Source organism: Megalobrama amblycephala, linkage group LG2, assembly GCF_018812025.1.
Source record: "Megalobrama amblycephala isolate DHTTF-2021 linkage group LG2, ASM1881202v1, whole genome shotgun sequence".
Classification (NCBI taxonomy): Eukaryota; Metazoa; Chordata; class Actinopteri; order Cypriniformes; family Xenocyprididae; genus Megalobrama; species Megalobrama amblycephala.
Window position 1 is genome coordinate 20,556,403 of NC_063045.1, and position 19,643 is coordinate 20,576,045.

Below are 19,643 nucleotides of genomic sequence, written 5' to 3' on the forward strand. Positions count from 1 at the left end.
TAAACATTTCTTTTCCTAATCTCCTCCATATCGCTTTAAAATATAACATTCTGATATGTTTTGTGGTCTGCGCCGACTTGAGCATATGTGCTTTTGTGTCTCTGGACCGGAGCAGTGTGTGCGCTTCTGCAATTCGCATGACACTAACGTGAAACCAGACTTCATTTGCCTCATTTAGGGTGTACTTATAGGCACGGTTGCCTTGTACGGAGCCCGAGTGCGATTGTCCCAGAATACGATTGTAATTACTTAAATAAGTACTGAGTAGTATTAATTAACTACATGTACTTACTATAGAGTTACAGTTAGGGTTAGGGTTTGGTTTAGGGTTAGTTACTTGTAATTATGCATGATTTATTGTTATTACTAGAGTAAGTACATGTAGTAACGTGTAACTACGGCACTGTAAAATAAAGTGTTACCATTTTTTTAATCAATTGACAGCACTAATTACAATATCTTTAATACTTCTTGAGTTACATTCATGCAAATTCTGGGGTAAACATGAAAAGTACTTTTTCCCACGTTTGAACTGTCAGCATTGGTGTATAATGCAACAAGGCTTGCTGAAGTCAACAGATTTTAGTAAAAGATTTATCTTCAGAAATTAATATCAGAAGTGTTGATCCATTTATTTATAGGAAGATTATTTTAGGTTATAAAATGTCTTAAACTTAATGATGTTTATGAATTAATACAGTTTCATCACATGATGTTTCATTAAATCATTAAATTAACTTTCATTGAGAATGGTGTAAAGGTTTTCCAATGGTGTGTAAACCATATGAAATCAACAAATACTTTTCTTTAAATTTGAAATGTTTTAAACAAGATTTGTCATTGACTCAACAGTAAAAGTAAAGCCTAAAAATGAACTTGATGCTAGTGGGTAGTTAACTGCCGCTGACCGACAACAAGTGGGTAAAAAAAGGCTTCATAAAAGGAAGGAAATAAGATCACCTGTTTGCCTGGTCAACTTCACACGTTGACGCACTTTTGCAACAGTGCTCAAATTCTTTATAACTGGAGAAATTTGCAACATGTAAGTATACATGTAATTGTTTTAAGAAAATTGTCAAATTAACATTTCATTAACCATGTTATAAATTTCAATAAATACAATTCATGTAGGAGTTATTGAGATGATTTAAAAATAATGTGTGCCTCTCTCTACATTTTTTTATTCTGGACAAACAAGTAAATTGTTTTCAAAGTTAAAGCATGGACTTCAGACTCATATCACTGATCCTACTTATACACATTTCAGGTAAGATTGTTGTGTTACTGGATTATAGTGTATCAATGTCTTATCAAAATGTATTTCTATATACTACAGACATTTTAGACATGAAGGAGAGTTGCCTCACTGCTGTTATAGTGTCTCATGTGGTTTGTCATATGAGGATCTTTCTTTCATCGATACAAACGTTTTAGTCTGAGTGTTAACTTTTCATCAGGCTGTCTATCATTGGACCTTCTCTCTGTGACCTGTGAAGATGTTTGTGCTCTGAGGGAAAACACTGTGCAGCTGAGATGTTCTTATTCTGAAATCAACATCAAAACTGTGTTCTGGTTCAGCCGGAAACAGAGTTCAAACTGGAGAAAGAAAGATGAACCTGAAGATTTGACTTTAGACTGGGACTACTCAGGACGGGTGAAGCAGAGGGTCACAAACCACCATTCAACACTCACAATTTCAGACCTGAGAGAGAGAGACTCTGGAGAATATCAGCTCATGTTCATGAAGGATGGAGTTAAACGTCTCGGCTCAGTCGCTGTCAATCTAACAGTCACAGGTGAAACTGAGTCTAGATTCTGGTCAGTTCAGCTGTTTATTTGTCATGTGATGAAGTGTTTCTTAATTTTACTTTAATTCAGACCTGCAGGTGAGGATGAATCCTGCAACTACAGACCCAAGAGATCAGAGAGTGATGCTGACCTGTGATTCTTCCTGTGATTTGCCATCCAGACCACAGAATTATTTCTGGAAACAAAATGGACAATATTTATATTTAGGAGATAATATATACAGAAGCATTATTGTACACAATGGAGCTGGCAGTTACTCCTGTTCTCTTACTCCAGACCATAAGATTTCCTCCTCTCCTGTGTGTGAGTGACACTTGATATGTTTATTTAATGAACAATAATATAATATCAGTGTTCATACATGAGCATATGTGGACACGTTTAAAGGTTTTTCATATGAATGTTCATTATGAAAATTGTTTGTGATTTCCTCATGCAATTTGTCTTTTCAAATCAAAGTGTGCCATTTAAGACATGGTGCCAGTCCCAATACACACACTTGTAGATGTTGCATTTGACCCCTCATCTGTTTGCATGATGTTTCTTCTTATTTTGTGACAAACATTCATCTTGGTGTAAACAGGCCCTAATTAGGTCTTAATTATGACTTTCACAGCAGGATTCTGTGTCTCTTTCAGGTATTTCTAAGAGTGGCTGCTGGGATGTGACTTACACCTCTAGAAGAGTCTGTGCTTTGATGGGATCAACAGTAGACATTTCCTGCACATACTCACATCCCTCTGGTTATACTGTAATTAAAACATTCTGGCATTACGATCGGCCTGGTGACTTCAAGGATCTGTGTGAGAAGCGTCAGTTTGCTGGTCGTGTGGAGTATGTGGGGAACACACTGAGAATCAAAGAGCTCAAGATCAGCGACTCTGGAGAATATCGATTCAGGATCATTTCTGACAGAACAGGAGGAAAATACTCTGGAACACCTGGAGTCATTCTTACTGTTACAGGTAACTGATCATGATGAATCAAAATCAAATTTTAATGATTTTAATGCCACTAATTGTGGCAAACTGTTCACAAGTAAAACTGTGCCATTATATAAAAGTTTTTGTTTTATATATGATTTTTTTTTTTTTTTTTTTTGCAATTGTGACTGAGGTTTTAAATTTTAGTACTGATTTGGGTGTATTCAAACCCCTGCAGACAGTTGGTCAGAGATATATAATGACATCTAATTTGAAGAATTCACCCAAGACTCAAATCTCATTAAAGCTTTTACTGAAGGCAAAGTTGTGGTTTTTATATGCACACACAGCTATATTACATCAGTAACTTTGGGATACTGCAGACAAATGTGAGAAGTGGATTACTCATGAAGAGTGTTCACGTTCTGTATGTGTGCTCAGTGCACCTGCTCCACTTCCTGACAGCACGTGATGCACATGATGGTGTGAAGTTAAAGATATCCAAAGATATTTTAAAATGAACAAAGACATTTGCTTTACTGGTTCAACCCCCTCTCTCTTGCTACAAGGATCATTTGGAAGGCTCAGAGGTGCTGATAGTGATCAAGCCCTATAGACCAAGATGTATGTACATCGGGGGTCTACAACTTGTCACACCTTTACTACAGTGGGGGAAGTTTTAATCTTCTGATTGGTCAGTTTGAATGTCTCACATTTGGGTTTCAGTTCACATGGTCAAGGAAGGGATAAAAGAAGATTGTAACTGTTGCTTGCTCTCTTTTTCTGGGCTCTTTCTATCTTTCAGGTAACTTTTTACATACATGCTGGGTACGATTAATGGTATATGATTTTATCATCTCGTATACATCTATTTTTTAACTATTTTAAGTGTAACCATAACCAGATATTGTCATTAAAACCCTTTCTATTACAAATGATGTGCTAACTAGTTTTGATTTAGTATTAACGTTAATGTGCTCCCTATTGCAATATAATATTGTCACACTATAGCTATGCTTTCCCACATATTTTGCTATTATAACTGTGCTTATTTCTGTCTTTGGTATAAGTTGCAGTGGGTGGTAATAGACAAGAAATTTACAGTTTTCTACCATCTTGCTGATAACATTTCTTTAGTCATTCAGCAACCCTACAGCCTGAACCCCTGTAGGCGGACCACCCTTACAATGGTCACATTGAAAATGTTGATTGGTCACATGAAGAAAGTTCAAAAAGCCTTTTGAACAGTAATGTTAGGCCCTAACATTTCTTAATTCAATTCTGTTTTTTCAGATACTATGGTAACAAGCAGCCCAAACATTATATCAGAGGGACAGGAAGTGATATTAAGCTGTTCAACTAAATGCACTCTGAACGACAAACACACTTACATCTGGTACAAGAACGGACGGCAGGAAACGGATGGATTCACTAAAGACAACAAGCTGTACCTGGACTCAGTCAGCGATGAAGAGCTTCAAGAGTATTCCTGTGCTGTAGGAGGTAACACATCTCTCATGATACATGTGCTTCAGTGTGAAATGATCGCTGAATTCAGATGGTTTCTCTCATAGTCATGATTCACTTCTTTGTGTTGTGAAGATCCAGTGGACAGCACAGCGTTCAGCCATTATACAGTCATTCTGCTGGTGTTTTCACCTCAGTTTCTCATAATAGCAGCTCTGTGGATGTGGTGAGTAAAACATCCAGGCACAATTGCATGATGAACAGTGAATATAATAAATTGAAATGTGAATTATGATTCAACAGGTTTTTTATCAGAATGCATCTCATCTCAAAACCAAACTGAAAACAAAAGGGAAGGTGAGAAATTATGCTCTACTCTAAGTGATGCAATGACAAAAAACATTGTTGTAAATGTATTTAATATCTTTCTATTAGTCTGACTCAGTTTCAAATCTGTTCATCTGCTGTCTGTCCATCAGAGCTGGCGGAGTGATGTCATTGTCAGATCATCACCTAGCAACAGTCAGAACTGTCAGCAGCACCATGTGATACAGTGATGTCACAGACAGTGACATATCAAAGACCGCTCAGTCTGAATAATCAAACACAACAATAGTACAAGTTTTTCTGCTTATGATTAGTATAAGAAGATTTTTTTTTATTCTTTAAAACTCCTTCAAAGATCCACTTTAATGAAATGGTGCCAACTTTGTGTTCTGTTTAACTTTAACTTATGATTTCTTTTTTTCTGTTTTAGTGCACATTTCATATTTTATAATTTAGTGGATGAACTGTAACCACAGTAATGATGCACATAACAATCAATAAACAATTCAATAAGTGAACAAACTGTTTATTTACCAGGATTTGTGCTCTAATATTTTGGGTCCAAGCAATGCTGTGTCCAGTTTAAGCTTAGTTTGTCATTGACTAAAGTTCACATTTTTCTTTTTTTATTGGTGGTTATTTATATCAGAATGCAGTTTCTTCCCAAAAATAAGTTTATGAGGGTTTTATTTTGTTTATTTGACTACTTTTTAATGTCTGTAATTAGGTGGTAATGATGTAAAGCACTGTAAAATAATGTCCGTGGGGTGCCAATATTTGTTAAGATGTTCAGACTTAAAATTCAGTGACAAATCAATAACTATTCAGTATTCACTTCACTATTTAATAGTTCCCCCTTTTCTTTTAAACTAATTGTAGCTTTAGAGAAGCATTTACTTTAATCAGAAACATTATAACATCTTTGGTCTACAGGAAACAGTGGTAACAGCAGTCAAGTAAACAAAATATAACAAACACTATCTATTGTGGACTAGTAAAGTAGTAGTAGGAGGTGTTAGCTTTATTTCAAGTTTCTGCGGAGTCAGTAGCTACAGACCTCCAAACTTCGTGTGGCCTTAAGATTAGCTCAAGAACAGTGTGTAGAGAGCTTCATGGAATGGGTTTCCATGGCTGAGCAGCTGCATCCAAGCCTTCCTGTTCTCTGGAGTGACGAATCATGCTTCTCTGTCTGGCAATCCAATGGACGAGTTTGGGTTTGGCGGTTGCCAGGAGAACGGTATTTGCCTGACTGCATTGTGCCGAGTGTTAAGTTTGGTGGAGGGGGGATTATGGTGTGGGGTTGTTTTTCAGGGGTTGGGCTTGACCCCTTAGTTCCAGTGAAAAGAACTCTTAATGCTTCAGCATACCAAGACATTTTGGACAATTTCATGCTCCCAACTGTGTGGGAACAGTTTGGGAATGGCCTCTTCCTGTTACAACATGACTGCGCACCAGTGCACAAAGAAAGGTCCATAAAGACATGGATGAGCGAGTTTGTTGTGGAGGAACTTGACTGGCCTGCACAGAGTCCTGACCTCAACCCGACAGAACACCTTTGGGATGAATTAGAGCGGAGACTGTGAGCCAGGCCTTCTCGCCAACATCACTGCCTGACCTCACAAATGCGCTTCTAGAAGAATGGTCAAAAATGTCCATAAAAAGACTCCTAAACATTGTGGAAAGCCTTCCTAGAAGAGTTGAAGCTGTTATAGCTGCAAAGGTGCAACTACATATACCCTACGAATTAAGAAGGCAGATTAGGCCTAGTATTTGTGTAATTTGTGTAATGCATGTAAAGGCAGATTAGGCCTAGTATTTAACTTATTTCCAGTTCATATATCCATTGAATTTTAGACAGTCAGATCAACTTTATCCCTGATATTGTCAATCTTTCATCATGCATGAATGGCAAAACATTTATGTAAAGGTACATAAATTGCCTATCTATCTGATTTGTATAATGTAATTGTTATGTTTAGTTCAAGGACTTTTAGTTTGTTGTCAATCATGTCTCGTGTTCCCTGTTCCACCTTGCCGCCACTCATCAATCACCATGGACACTAACAATCCTCACAGCTGTTTATTTAAGTTCCTACTTGTGTTCAGTTCATTGTCCAGTGTCACGGAGCAACCCCGTGATCATTTTTAGACTATATGTACATACACCACATCTAACACACACATATATTGTTGCAGCATTAAAACGGTCTGTTTATTAACACTGATATCATGCATACACAGACTGAATACTGAATGTAGTGTTTTATGTGTTTAAGATATGTGGGGATACGATGTGCATTTGTTTGTTATGTGTAGTGGATATGTACAATGTGTTAGTGCTAACATTGCTCATTCATTGTTAGTATAAATAACCACAGTGCACATATGTCTGATTTTAAGTTTTTATTTAAGATGAGGTTACATAGTATTGTATTGTCAAACCTGTATTGTTTAAAAGTGGAGTATTTAAACATGGTGGATGTGCCTTCTGAATGGGAGAAACCATGTTGGGTATGATGTCATAGGGGGTTTCCAATATTCCTTTAAAACAAGGTTAATTAATTTGTTGTATTGTTATATTGTGTAATTTATTCATGGATAGATGTTGTTTTGCATAAGGAAGAAGTGCGTATGTAAGAAAGTTACCTGTAGAATGCTACACTCCAATGTGTGGCCTAGACTATGGCTGCCGGAGTTAGCACATGATGGGTTGAGTCTAGAGGGTCAGGATGGTTGTGTGGAGTTGAAGTGAAAGTGAAAGTGAAGAGAAGCGAAGCAATAGAAGCTTCTGTTTAAGAAAGTTTATTAAAGTTATTTAAACTAAAGAAAGTTATTTAAACTATACAACTGCTGTTGTGACTACGTTCCAACAAAAGACTTGTAGATATATATATTTTTTTAACATTTATTTTTATAGTTTTCTTGGTTTTGCTTTTTTGGGATTTGCACTGTCTGCACAATAAATGCACCTCAACTGGGATTTTACTGTCGCCATGGTCTTATTATGCCTCTGATCATGAGTGCAATCACTAAGATTCGGTATTGTCTATGTTAAGTGTATGTGTTGCTGCCTGCTCACCTGTCTGTTTGATCTTCTGTATTAAAACTTTGTGTTGGATTGTACTTGTCTTCCTTGTCTGCTTTCCAGCAACACTATGTGACAGTAATCATTTTATACTATAATGACTTTAATTCACTTTTTATGATGATCATGTTTTTAATTCTGAAATATGAAAATTAATTTTTTTGAATGATATTAAGCCCTCATATTATAATCAATAAAAAAAGCACAATTAAAATTCTTGACAAGAGAACCTGAAGTTTTTGAATTTTATTGCTATTTCTTTAAAATCTATTTCTTTTTAAAATGATCAAAACTGCTGGATCATTCTGTGTCAAATCAACCAGATTTCAGGAACTTCCCTGGCTAACATTTTTTATTTTGTTAATATGTTTTTTGTCATGGATGCAAATTTATGGAGTTATCCACTATTTTGTGGAGGGGGTCAAAGTGAAAGTTTTCTCCTGAGATTTGGAGCTAAATTACCTGAGGGGGGAAATAACTTCATAAAGATGGAAGCATCATTAGACGGAAAAGAGATAATTCCCCTCCCCCCGACATTCCTCTTTAAAAGAAAAAAGTATCAGCACTATGCAATGTGGCCCACATCTAGTTTTTGACCTCTGAAAATGTCTACAAATTAACAATTTACACACTGAGCCACATTGAGATCCCCATATCTCTAGAATTTAACCATATAGAGCCTTAAAGATACCAAAAGTACAATCTTAAATGAGTTAAAATAACTTAAAGTGACAGGAGCCTAATAAACCTGCTGCTGTCTGTGTCATTTATGTTATTCAAAGAACAAAAGACAATGAGAAATTCACCCACTGCTCTTGACTGAATAACTTTTGTAGCTTTAATAAGGATTGATCTATATTCAATTTATAATATGTGTCACATTCAGAAGAGCATGAGGAATATTTACCACTGGACTTGAAGAATCGACAGGAATACTCGGGAATAAACAGAAGGAAAAGATTCAACTGGTAACTTAACTCCTAACAGTCGTTGTTCTCTTTTGCAGGACAGGAAATGGATAAAGTGTGACTGGCATGAGATCCAAAGAAGGCAAAGATGACAGTTCCCACAGGGAGAAGGTGAGTGAGTCAGTTAAATCATATACTTGTAAATGTGATGAGACCAGACAACGCAGTGATGATGTACAGAGTTCTTAATGACCAGAGACAGGTGCAGGCGGGTAATATTCTGGGGATTGGGAATGAGTGGGAGGAGCTGAGGAATCTGGCGCTGGCATAGAGGATGACTTTGTGAGAGTATGCAGTGAAGACTGTGTAGTGTTTGATTATTCAATTCCTGCATATTTACAAGTTAGACCTAATCTTAAAGCACTGTTTACAAGGTTACATGGGTCAAAAACAAAACCTTTTTTGTGCATTTTAGCAGGGCAAGTAAAAATCTGAACATTGATTGCTTCCAATTATAATGTAATGTTGAATGGCTGTAATTAATGGCTAAAATTGAGGGGAAAAAATCAATTTAATAGTGACATCAGTATCAGTACTAGTATCAGTGATACTGGCCTTCATTCATGCTTAGTAAAAATATGCAATTAAACAAACATTTAAAATATACCTTCTTTATGTTGTTTATATTGGAGATTCAGTGCAATCTGTTGACTTCAGGAAGCCTTGTTGCGTTATACACCAATGCTGACAGTTCAAACATGGGAAAAAACACTTTTCCCACTTTTCATATATATATATATATATATATATTGTAATACTTCAAAGACTTACTTATCTCTAAATATCAGAAATCTTGATCCGTTTATGACAACAGAAGATTATTTTAATGTCCCCCAAAACTTAAAGATGTTTATGAATTAATACAGTTTCATCACATGATGTTTCATTAAATCATTAAATTAACTTTTATTGAGAATGGTGTAAAGGTTTTCCAATGGTGTGTAAACCATATGAGATCAACAAATACTTTTTTTAAATTTGAAATGTGTTTTAAACAAGATTTGTCATTGACTCAACTGGGAAAAGTAAAGCCTAAAAGTGAACTTGATGCTAGTGGGTAGTTAACTGCCGCTGACCGACAACAAGTGGGTAAAAAAAAAAAGGCTTCATAAAAAGGAAGGAAATAAGATCATCTGTTTGCCTGGTCAACTTCAGACGTTGACGCACTTTTGCAACAGTGCTCAAATTCTTCATAACTGGAGAAATCTGCAACTTGTAAGTATACATGTAATTGTTTTAAGAAAATTGTAAAATTAACATTTCGTTAACCATGTTATAACTTTCAATAAGTACAATTCATGTAGGAGTTATTGAGATGATTTAAAAATAATGTGTGCCTCTCTCTACATTTTTTTTTTTTATTATTCTGGACAAACAAGTAAATTATTTTCAAAGTTAAAGCATGGACTTCAGACTCATATCACTGATCCTACTTATACACATTTCAGGTAAGATTGTTGTGTTAATGGATTATAGTGTATCAATGTCTTATCAAAATGTATTTCTATATACTACAGACATTTTAGACATGAAGGAGAGTTGCCTCACTGCTGTTATAGTGTCTCATGTGGTTTGTCATATGAGGATCTTTCTTTCATCAGTGCAAACGTTTTAGTCTGAGTGTTAACTTTTCATCAGGCTGTCTATCATTGGACCTTCTCTCTGTGACCTGTGAAGATGTTTGTGCTCTGAGGGAAAACACTGTGCAGCTGAGATGTTCTTATTCTGAAATCAGCATCAGAACTGTGTTCTGGTTCAGCCGGAAACAGAGCTCAAACTGGAGAAAGAAAGATGAACCTGAAGATTTGACTTTAGACTGGGACTACTCAGGACGGGTGAAGCAGAGGGTCACAAACCACCATTCAACACTCACAATTTCAGACCTGAGAGAGAGAGACTCTGGAGAATATCAACTCATGTTCATGAAGGATGGAGTTAAACATCTCAGTTCAGACGCTGTCAATCTAACAGTCAGAGGTGAAACTGAGTCTAGATTCTGGTCAGTTCAGCTGTTTTTATTTGTCATGTGATGAAGTGTTTCTTAATTTTTACTTTAATTCAGACCTGCAGGTGAGGATGATTCCTGCAACTACAGACCAGACAGATCAGAGAGTGATGCCTGCAGTGACCTGTGATTCTTCCTGTGATTTGCCATCCAGACCACAGAATTACTACTGGAAACAAAATGGAAAATATTTAAATTTAGGAGATAATATATACAGAGGCACTAGTTTTCAAACCAATGGAGCTGGCAGTTACTCCTGTTCTCTTACTTCAGACCATAAGATTTCCTCCTCTCCTGTGTATGAGTGACACTTGATATGTTTATTTAATGAACAATAATATAACATCAGTGTTTATACATCAGTAAATATGGACACGTTTAAAGTCTTTTTTATTTCATGAAAATTGTTTGTGATTTCCTCATGCAATTTGATTGTGGTGCCAGTCCCAATACACATACTTGCAGATGTTGCACTTGACCCCTCATCTGTTTGCATGACATTTCTTCTTATTTTGTGACAAACATTCATCTTGGTGTAAACAGGCCCTAATTAGGTCTTAATTATGACTTTCACAGCAGGATTCTGTGTCTCTTTCAGGTATTTCTAAGGATCTCTGCTGGGGTGTGACTTACACCTCTAGAAGAGTCTGTGCTTTGATGGGATCAACAGTAGACATTTCCTGCACATACTCACATCCCTCTGGTCATACTATAAATAAAACATTCTGGCATTATGGCCAATCTAATGATTTCAAGGATCTGTGTGAGGAGCGTCAGTTTGCTGGTCGTGTGGAGTATGTGGGGAACACACTGAGAATCAAAGAGCTCAAGATGAACGACTCTGGAGAATATCGATTCAGGATCATCACTGACACAACAGGAGGAACATACTCTGGATCACCTGGAGTCATTCTTACTGTCACAGGTAACTGCTTATTCAAAATTGAGTTAAAAATGTTTCCTATATAATTTCTAATAGGCTTTTGTTTTCAGATACAATGGTGACAAGCAGCCCAAACATTACTTCAGAGCGACAGGAAGTGATATTAAGCTGTTCAACTAAATGCACTCTGAACGACAAACACACTTACATCTGGTACAAGAACGGACGGCAGGTAACGGATGGATTCACTAAAGACAACAAGCTGTACCTGGACTCAGTCAGTGATGAAGAGCTTCAAGAGTATTCCTGTGCTGTAGGAGGCAACACATCTCTCATGATACATGTGATTCAGTGTGAAATGATCACTGAACTCAGATGATGTACTTGATATTTAATTAGTGTTTTAATGTCATAAGTGTATTTCTCATGTTTTGTGTGTCTGAAACTCGTGTCTTATACTAGAAATCCAGATCACCCCAAATCAAGCGGAGAGCACAGCTTTACGGAACACCGTAATCACACTGTCCGTGATTCTGGTTCTTGCACTCATAGGAGTCCTGTGGTATAGGTGAACATTTGTTATTATTATGTATTCTATTTTCCCCTGAGGTCCATTTGTAATATTTGTCAAGAGGAATATTATCTCTGTATCTTTGCATATAAGCAACTATGCTTTCTCATGGGCTTTGCAAATGCTGCCGGCTCTAGTTGTTACAGTCAGACTGAAATAATCAGGGACCATGTTAACTATTGAGATACTTCAGAGCAGTAGGTGCTACACAGCAGAAACAGCACAAGTTTTGACAGATTTTCCCTATTCTACTTATTGTTATGTCCTCTAGTTTATAAAAATAACTTCATCTGTCTTCCTCCTTATTGCTTTACCATGAATGTGTTGGCCAAGTTGCTGAGCTTCAGAAAGTCGTCACTGCTGTGTAATTGTGGGTGTTGATGGTTAATGTGTCGTGGTTTTGAAACAAGCTGTTTTTGCAGTTTAGTTTCAGTAGGTCTGTTTGGATTGAGAGGAAGATTTGAGATTTTTTAAAATGTATACGTTGTCCATTACAAAAGCTGATTTCTTTTAACATGATGCATTTTAAACAGGAGGAGAAGGAATAATCCATCTCAGCAGCATGAGGAGAGAAAGGATGATGTACAGGTGAGAGCATCAACCAAACTGATTATTTGACATGCATATATTTTGTGTTCTGTCACTGATATTTTGTATTCTGCTCAACTCTCAGTCAGGTTATGTTACACTGTATGATACACTGTATGATAAGCCTTATCTACAGTCTGCACACAGGACGTAAAGGATCAGGACGTTCATTATTCAACTGTTAATTTCAAGCAGTCTCACATAAAGGACTCATCTTTGGCACCTACTGCTGTGCATTCAACCTCAGATGATGTTCATTATGCCTCTGTGAAGTTCAGCTAACACTCAGTTTAGACCCGTCATAAAAAAAAAAAAACTACTGACCAATTCAACTGTTGTCGTCTGCTGCCATATTGTAACAAGCTTTTGCTCTTGTCAAATGTCTATTGATGTCATTTGTGTAGTGTCAAAATATAATTTTACTGAAATTATACAAAAATATGGAACATTTTGTAAAGTGACTGAATAGGTGTACATAGGTGTGTTTCTCCTGAATTTTAAACCATCTAATAGTGTATATATATATATATACAATTTGCTTAAATTGTTGTGGTCTGTAGGTGTCTTCAGATGAAAAAAAAATACATTATCTCACATCTGTATTTAAAATAAATGCTGTTCTGTAACCTTGTTTATCAAAACATTCTTGAAAATAGTAACTATTATGGTTTTGGCTGTATTTTTCTTCAAATAAATGCTGCCTTGGTGCACATAATCTTTTCAAAAACATGGTACTTTTGAATGGTAGTGTATATTCATTATGACACATAAATCTACAAGTTGTTGTTCACCAGTTGGGGTGCTCTAGTTAGCCACCAGAGGTCACTCCACCCCGGACGATGGTTACATTTATAGAACTTCATTTCCCATGACCCCTTTGTCCTGGACTCATCTTCTTTGTTCATTGCACACAGCTGTCAAAGAATATACACCAGGGATGGACAACTCCGGTCCTGGAGGGCCAGTGTCCTGCAGAGTTTATCTCCATCCCTGATAAAAACTCACTTGCCTATAACTTTCTACTAATCCTAAAGACCTTGATTAGCTGGTTCAGGTGTGTTTGATTAGGGTTGGAGCTAAACTCTGCTGGATACTGGCCCTCCAGGACCGGAGTTGTCCATCCCTGATATACACTAACAAGAAGTGACACTAAAAGGATTAGTTCACTTTCAAATTAAAATTTCCTGATAATTTACTCACCCCCATGTCATCCAAGATGTTCATGTCTTTCTTTCTTCAGTCGAAAAGAAATTAAGGTTTCTGATGAAAACATTCCAGGATTTTTCTCCATATAGTGGACATCAATGGAGCCCAAACGGTCAAAATGACAGTTTCAGTGCAGCTTCAAAGAGTTCTACACAATCCCAGATGAGGAATAAGGGTCTTATCTAGAGAAACCATCGCTCATTTTCTAAAAATTAAATAAATAATTATATAGGTTTTAACAATAAATGCTCATCTTGAACTAGCTCTCTTCTTCTAATAATACTGCCCTCCACAGGTCAAAGTTTGAACTAAATTGCAAGTTTATAACAATTAGTTTAAACTTTGACCTGTGGATGGCAGGGCTAGTTCAAGATGAGCATTTATGGTTAAAACGTATACAATTTTTATTTATTTTTTTAGAAAATGAGTGATGGTTTCTCTAGATAAGACCCTTATTCCTCATCTGGTATCGTTTAAAGCCCTTTGAAGCTGCACTGAAACTGTCATTTTGACCTTCAACCATTTGGAGTTCATTGAAGTCCACTATAAGAAGAATAAAACTGGGATGTTTTCATCAAAAACCTTAATTTCTTTTCGACTGAAGAAAGAAAGTCATAAACATCTTGGATGACATGGGGGTGAGTAAATTATCAGGAAATTTTAATTTGAAAGTGGACTAATCCTTTAATAGAGCAGCAGCCCTGCGTTTCCGCCATTTTGTGGCGAGTTGGCAGTCCACTAGTTTCTATGGCAATATCAGCTGCTTTATTAAAAAAAAAGTACATTAAAGCTGAAATCCAACCTGAATGATGACAACACAGAATAAAATACTATCACTAGTGATCATCAAATCCTTTTTGCAGTTTATTTTACACACTTTGTGTTTAACTTTTTTCACAAAACCTTTGCTCAGTCAGTTTGGGTTAAAATTCTTTAAAAGGCTTATAAACACTGAATTATTTCCAACATATGAAATTAAATTAAGGACATGCATCAGAAAAATTGGGAATGTTGGACCATAAATACATGAATATAACAGCTTGATTTAGCAGTGTTGTCTAATGTCCGTTAAACCAAAAGTGTGAATTATGCGATAACGGACACAGCAATGCATCATGTATTATAAGATCATTATGTCTGTAGCGTGATCCATTAAAACATACAATTTAGCCCATTTCAATTCAATATTATTACTATTACTCCACTAGGTCTAAAATATATTGTTCACTTTAAACATGATGATCTTAAATTTATTAATTATTAATTTACAATTAATAAATGTTTAAAGTTGCATAAAATGGAAGTACTCAATAAAGTAGGCTAACTACTTTAGATGGTTCAATGGTTGGATTCCACAACTGGTAAAATTAAACATATACAACTTACAACATTTACTATAGGAGCCATACAATTTACTGCTGACTTAATTTAAAAAACTGTTCTACTGCGCTTCTGATTTGGCAGTGAAATTCGCCGATTTTGGGTGCGTAAGCTGTGAAGGATTCTATGGTCCCAGTTAGTATTTTCCCAAGCGACAACCTCCCCCATTTTCTCTTGAGGCCAATACGGAAGTGACTTAAACTGCAATTCATTGACTGGCCGCTAGGGACAGGCTCCGAAAGAGAGCAGAATCTCACTGAGTCCCATGTTAGAATGGCCAGTTTTACAGTAGAAAAAACATGTTTACAGCCTGGTACAAATTGTGGTTTTGGTCTATACTGCTAATGTTGCCCTTCATGACAACTCTGAGGGGGTGTAATTTTTTTATAACTCATCCTTTTAAATTATATTAAACTTTAAAGTTCTGCATAATTAAGGGCGTGGTCACTTGAGTGACAGGTGGATCGCGCTGTTGTCTGTGGAGCCGTCACCTCAGCTAATTCCAGCCGCTGAATTTGGCATCTCTGCCGTGTTTATGCTTTTTTCGGGATTATTTTATACAATTATAAAATAATATGGTTTGCTGCGTTAATGGTCGAGACAGATGTGCGTCTGTGTAGATGTGCACGCGTGCGGAAGGAAAGGATCGTCGTGGCTAAAAGTTTTGTTCGTGAGATTTACTATGACTATGGCTGGAGAATATCCCTCTCAAGACACCACAAACTCCAACAGCACTGCTTGGATATTATAACTAAAACTGCTGCATTTTGGACGCGGGCTCATTTTTTTGTGAGATATATGATCATATACAGTTTTACAACATAAACGCTGCACAGGTTGCATAATTTCTTGAAGAACGATGATGGAGAGCAGATCATTCAGAAGGAATGTGATGCAAACAATGGATAATATATTAATATTTCATGGATTTAACGCTTTTGTGGACAAAAAGTACTGTTTTTTGTTTTGTTTGTTTTTCAGTGGACACTCATGGACATTTTACCCAAGTGCAACGGATTGGATTTATTTCGCGATCACTATTTCATTATAAAGGTATGAAGTCCCATTTGATTTTTCGTGTTGTCATGTGCAAACCCGACACAAATTTCTATTACTGGTGCTGGAGCATATTGTAAAAAAGACACCGTAGATTGACAGTAAACCTTTATAACTTTCTAGTGATATGACTTATCTTTATTAACTAATAAAGATAAGTTATATCATTAGAATATTAATATTTTAGATAGTATGTCCTTTGCCTGCTAACATGGTCACGTCGAAGCTAGGCGGGCGTGGTTTCAGTAACCATGGCACCTCAGTTCCCGCCTCTTTGCCAATTGTCAGTTATCCGGGTGACGTGCGGTGACGCGCAGCTAAGATGGCAGCGGCCTCATTTTCGCCTCAAAACTGCTCTTCAGAAATCTATGGGTGACGTCACGGACACTACGTCCATATTTTTTTACAGTCTATGGTATTTTCACCCCATAATGGCGGCCGCACTACCAGAGCGCCATCTAGTGGCTGTTACCCAAAAAGTATCAAAGTGTCGCCTCTTGGCTTCTAAGCTCTTTGCAGCTGTTTTGATTTACGTGATTAGTTTCTGCCTATGGAGTACCCCAGGGATGACGTGTTTTTGTGGGCCAACCCGGAAGTTAGCGGCGCACGGGTTCCCTCGATTGAAAGCCTATGCGTTTTTCCCATAGACTTTTGGAAAATCGCAGAAAATAAGCTCTGTGTTTAACAAAGGGTTATGACACTTACATGTTTTGTCTATCAAGATAATCTTTACAAGTTAACACAATATTTATAGATTTTGAAGCCTAAATAAAGTCATAAGATATAAAAGGCTAACAGTAGGCTATAAACGGACTACAGCACACCATGGTCGCGGATCAACGTCACCACCACCAAGCTTTCTCAAACTTTATTTAGAAAACAACTTTATTTATAAACATGCTCGCTGATTATGATCTGTGCTGTTATGAATACTTATCCACTTTTTCATGAGAAATGCTGTCCAAATGTCCTGTTTTTAATGATGACGTCTAAAGTCCCCGCCAAAGGAAGTAGTCCCTTTTAGCAATTTGTTAGCAACCGCCGATTTTAAGACACAGTAAAAGTTTAAAAAATCACAAGTGGCTTATAACTGGTGTGTTTTATGTCATAGATCAAAACGTGAAAGTATTTAGAAGCTTTGTTAACCACAGACCTTATTTCAGGCGATTTAGCAAAAACTCATTCAAAAAACCCCCAGACTTTACGGCGTTGGAACCGGAAGTCCTAAAATGCTAACTCGCTTCCGGGTTTTGCCTACAAAAATGCGTCATCTCTGAGGCACTCTATTTATAGAGGGTATGCACGTGACATCACCGTCGACCGTTATGACTGCGGTCACGCCCACTGAGTGGCAAAGACTGAGCGGCAGCATTGGTTTTCAGCGTGAATGCCGCGAAAATCACACAAAACACATCCAAAACGGGAAAGAGCTTTGCAACTGACTGTACCAATAGCTTTGACACAAAATCTGAGGAATATTTTTACAGACTGCTGAAAGCTACAAAAGAAGCAAATACTTTCTCCAGGCAGAGAAACCTGTTTTGCAGTTATCATTTTGTGCCAAAATGTTGGATTTTGGGGGTAAAATCATATATTGTATTGTTATATATTGTGTTGACAACTCATCAATTAAATATTTACCATCTTATATTCTGCATAATTGGGTGTTTTTAAATAAACACTGACTAAAACCAAACAAGTTTTAGGGCTGGATGATATGACGATATATAAATAACATTGATATAAGTGATCACACATTAACCAGCTTAGCATAGTTCATTGAATCTGATTAGACTGTTAGCATCTCGCTCAAAAATGACCAAAGAGTTTTGATATTTTTCCTATTTAAAACTTGACTCTTCTGTAGTTACATTGTGTACTAAGACCGACGGAAAATGAAAAGTTGTGATTTTCTAGGCTGATATGTCTAGGAACTATAGCCTACTCTCATTCCGGAGTTTTTTATTGTGCATCCTCGTTTCCTCTCCTCGCTTCTTTCCTCGCATCTTTGCTCCACCCCTTCAGGATGCGAGGGAAGGACACAATGGGTGCTTCTCAATATCCCTCCTCGTTTCCTCGCTCCTCCGTCCTCTATCCTATGACCCGGAAACCGATCAAGCTCAGCCATTTTGAAGGACATCTCAATTCTCTAATAGCACCACGAGGAGGTGAGGATCGAGGAGTGAGGAGGCTTCCCGAGTAGTGATGTGTCGTTCTTGAACGATTCGTTCATTTTGAAATTCTGTACTGTAGTAGTAGTTCACCTGATTCAGTCAATGCAGCCTGAGACGGAAAGAGAATTGATTAGTTCTTTTCGTGAGTCTTTTGGGTTTTTGAGTCGTTCCTTAATCACGTGACAGACCCATACGCTAAACCAATACAGTCAATACAGTCAGGCTGTGTGACCCAAGCACATTATATTTCTATGTAAATAACTTTAACTCTCCAGTTTTATTTCAGTTTGGGTTACAATTGTTAAAGCTGAAGTTATCATAACCTTAATGTTTTAAACTAACATTAATAATTCAAATTCAAAATGTTATTTACTTTTAATTTATGTCATTATGTCCTTTTTGAGCAATCTTCTTATATTAGATAGACCAATATGTCAAGTCTGCCTAGGAAAAGCAATTATTATACCAGCAAACTCAAAATTGGATTAAAAATGAACAAACTAGGCTATAAATACTTTGTATTGTAGGCTTGGATTATTATATTATTATATAGCCTAGTGTTTATTTACAGATAGACAGTCAAAAAGATAAATTAATCAATATTTTATTTATAACAGGGCTTTATTTATTTATAAAATATTAACACACCACAGTAACAAAAACATAGTGACAGAAATGTCAGAAATAGAGTATGGGTCTGTCACGTGATTAAGGAACGACTCAAATACCCGAAAGACTCATGAAAAGAACTGATCAATTCTCTTTGCGGCTCAGACTGCATTGGTTTAGCATATGGGGCTGCCTGTCACGTCAGACTTGTCAGACAAGAGGTGAGGTGAGCTTAATCAGCTTATCATAAACTGAAGACCCAGGTAAAGAATGAATTAATAATTTCTGTATCTTATAGCATTGTAGTTTTGTATTGTTTGTAGTGTGATCAACGTTTGCATATGTAGTATATGTGTTGGGGAAGTAACACGTAACATTTTAATTACATTTTGCTAAAATGAACGAAATGACTCAAAAAAAGATTCGTTCATTTTGCTGAACGAGACTCAAAAGTCAGAGTCGGTAAAATGATCCGAACTTCCCATCACTATTCCCAAGGAGTCACGAGTGAGGATACACAGGTGCATCCTTTGCGGAAGTCTTTCTCGTCAAGAAACGTGACGCACGCATAAATTCTCCTCCCCTTTCACAT

General features: G+C 36.8%; 2 protein-coding genes across 2 annotated transcripts; both read left to right on the forward strand.

Moving 5' to 3' along the window:
* Positions 1–882: 882 nt before the first annotated feature.
* LOC125252591 (sialoadhesin-like) lies at positions 883–13,352 on the forward strand. The gene is made up of 9 exons (XM_048166024.1): positions 883–1,042; positions 1,199–1,267; positions 1,458–1,796; positions 1,879–2,112; positions 2,448–2,774; positions 4,026–4,235; positions 11,930–12,035; positions 12,572–12,626; positions 12,712–13,352. Exons 2-9 carry the CDS (start codon positions 1,222–1,224, stop codon positions 12,778–12,780), a joined length of 1,386 nt encoding a protein of 461 aa, XP_048021981.1. The 5' UTR covers positions 883–1,042; positions 1,199–1,221; the 3' UTR covers positions 12,781–13,352.
* On the forward strand, positions 9,488–11,227 carry LOC125252598. Its single transcript, XM_048166037.1, has 4 exons — positions 9,488–9,794; positions 9,959–10,027; positions 10,218–10,556; positions 10,642–11,227. Exons 2-4 carry the CDS (start codon positions 9,982–9,984, stop codon positions 10,890–10,892), a joined length of 636 nt encoding a protein of 211 aa, XP_048021994.1. The 5' UTR covers positions 9,488–9,794; positions 9,959–9,981; the 3' UTR covers positions 10,893–11,227.
* Positions 13,353–19,643: the final 6,291 nt, after the last annotated feature.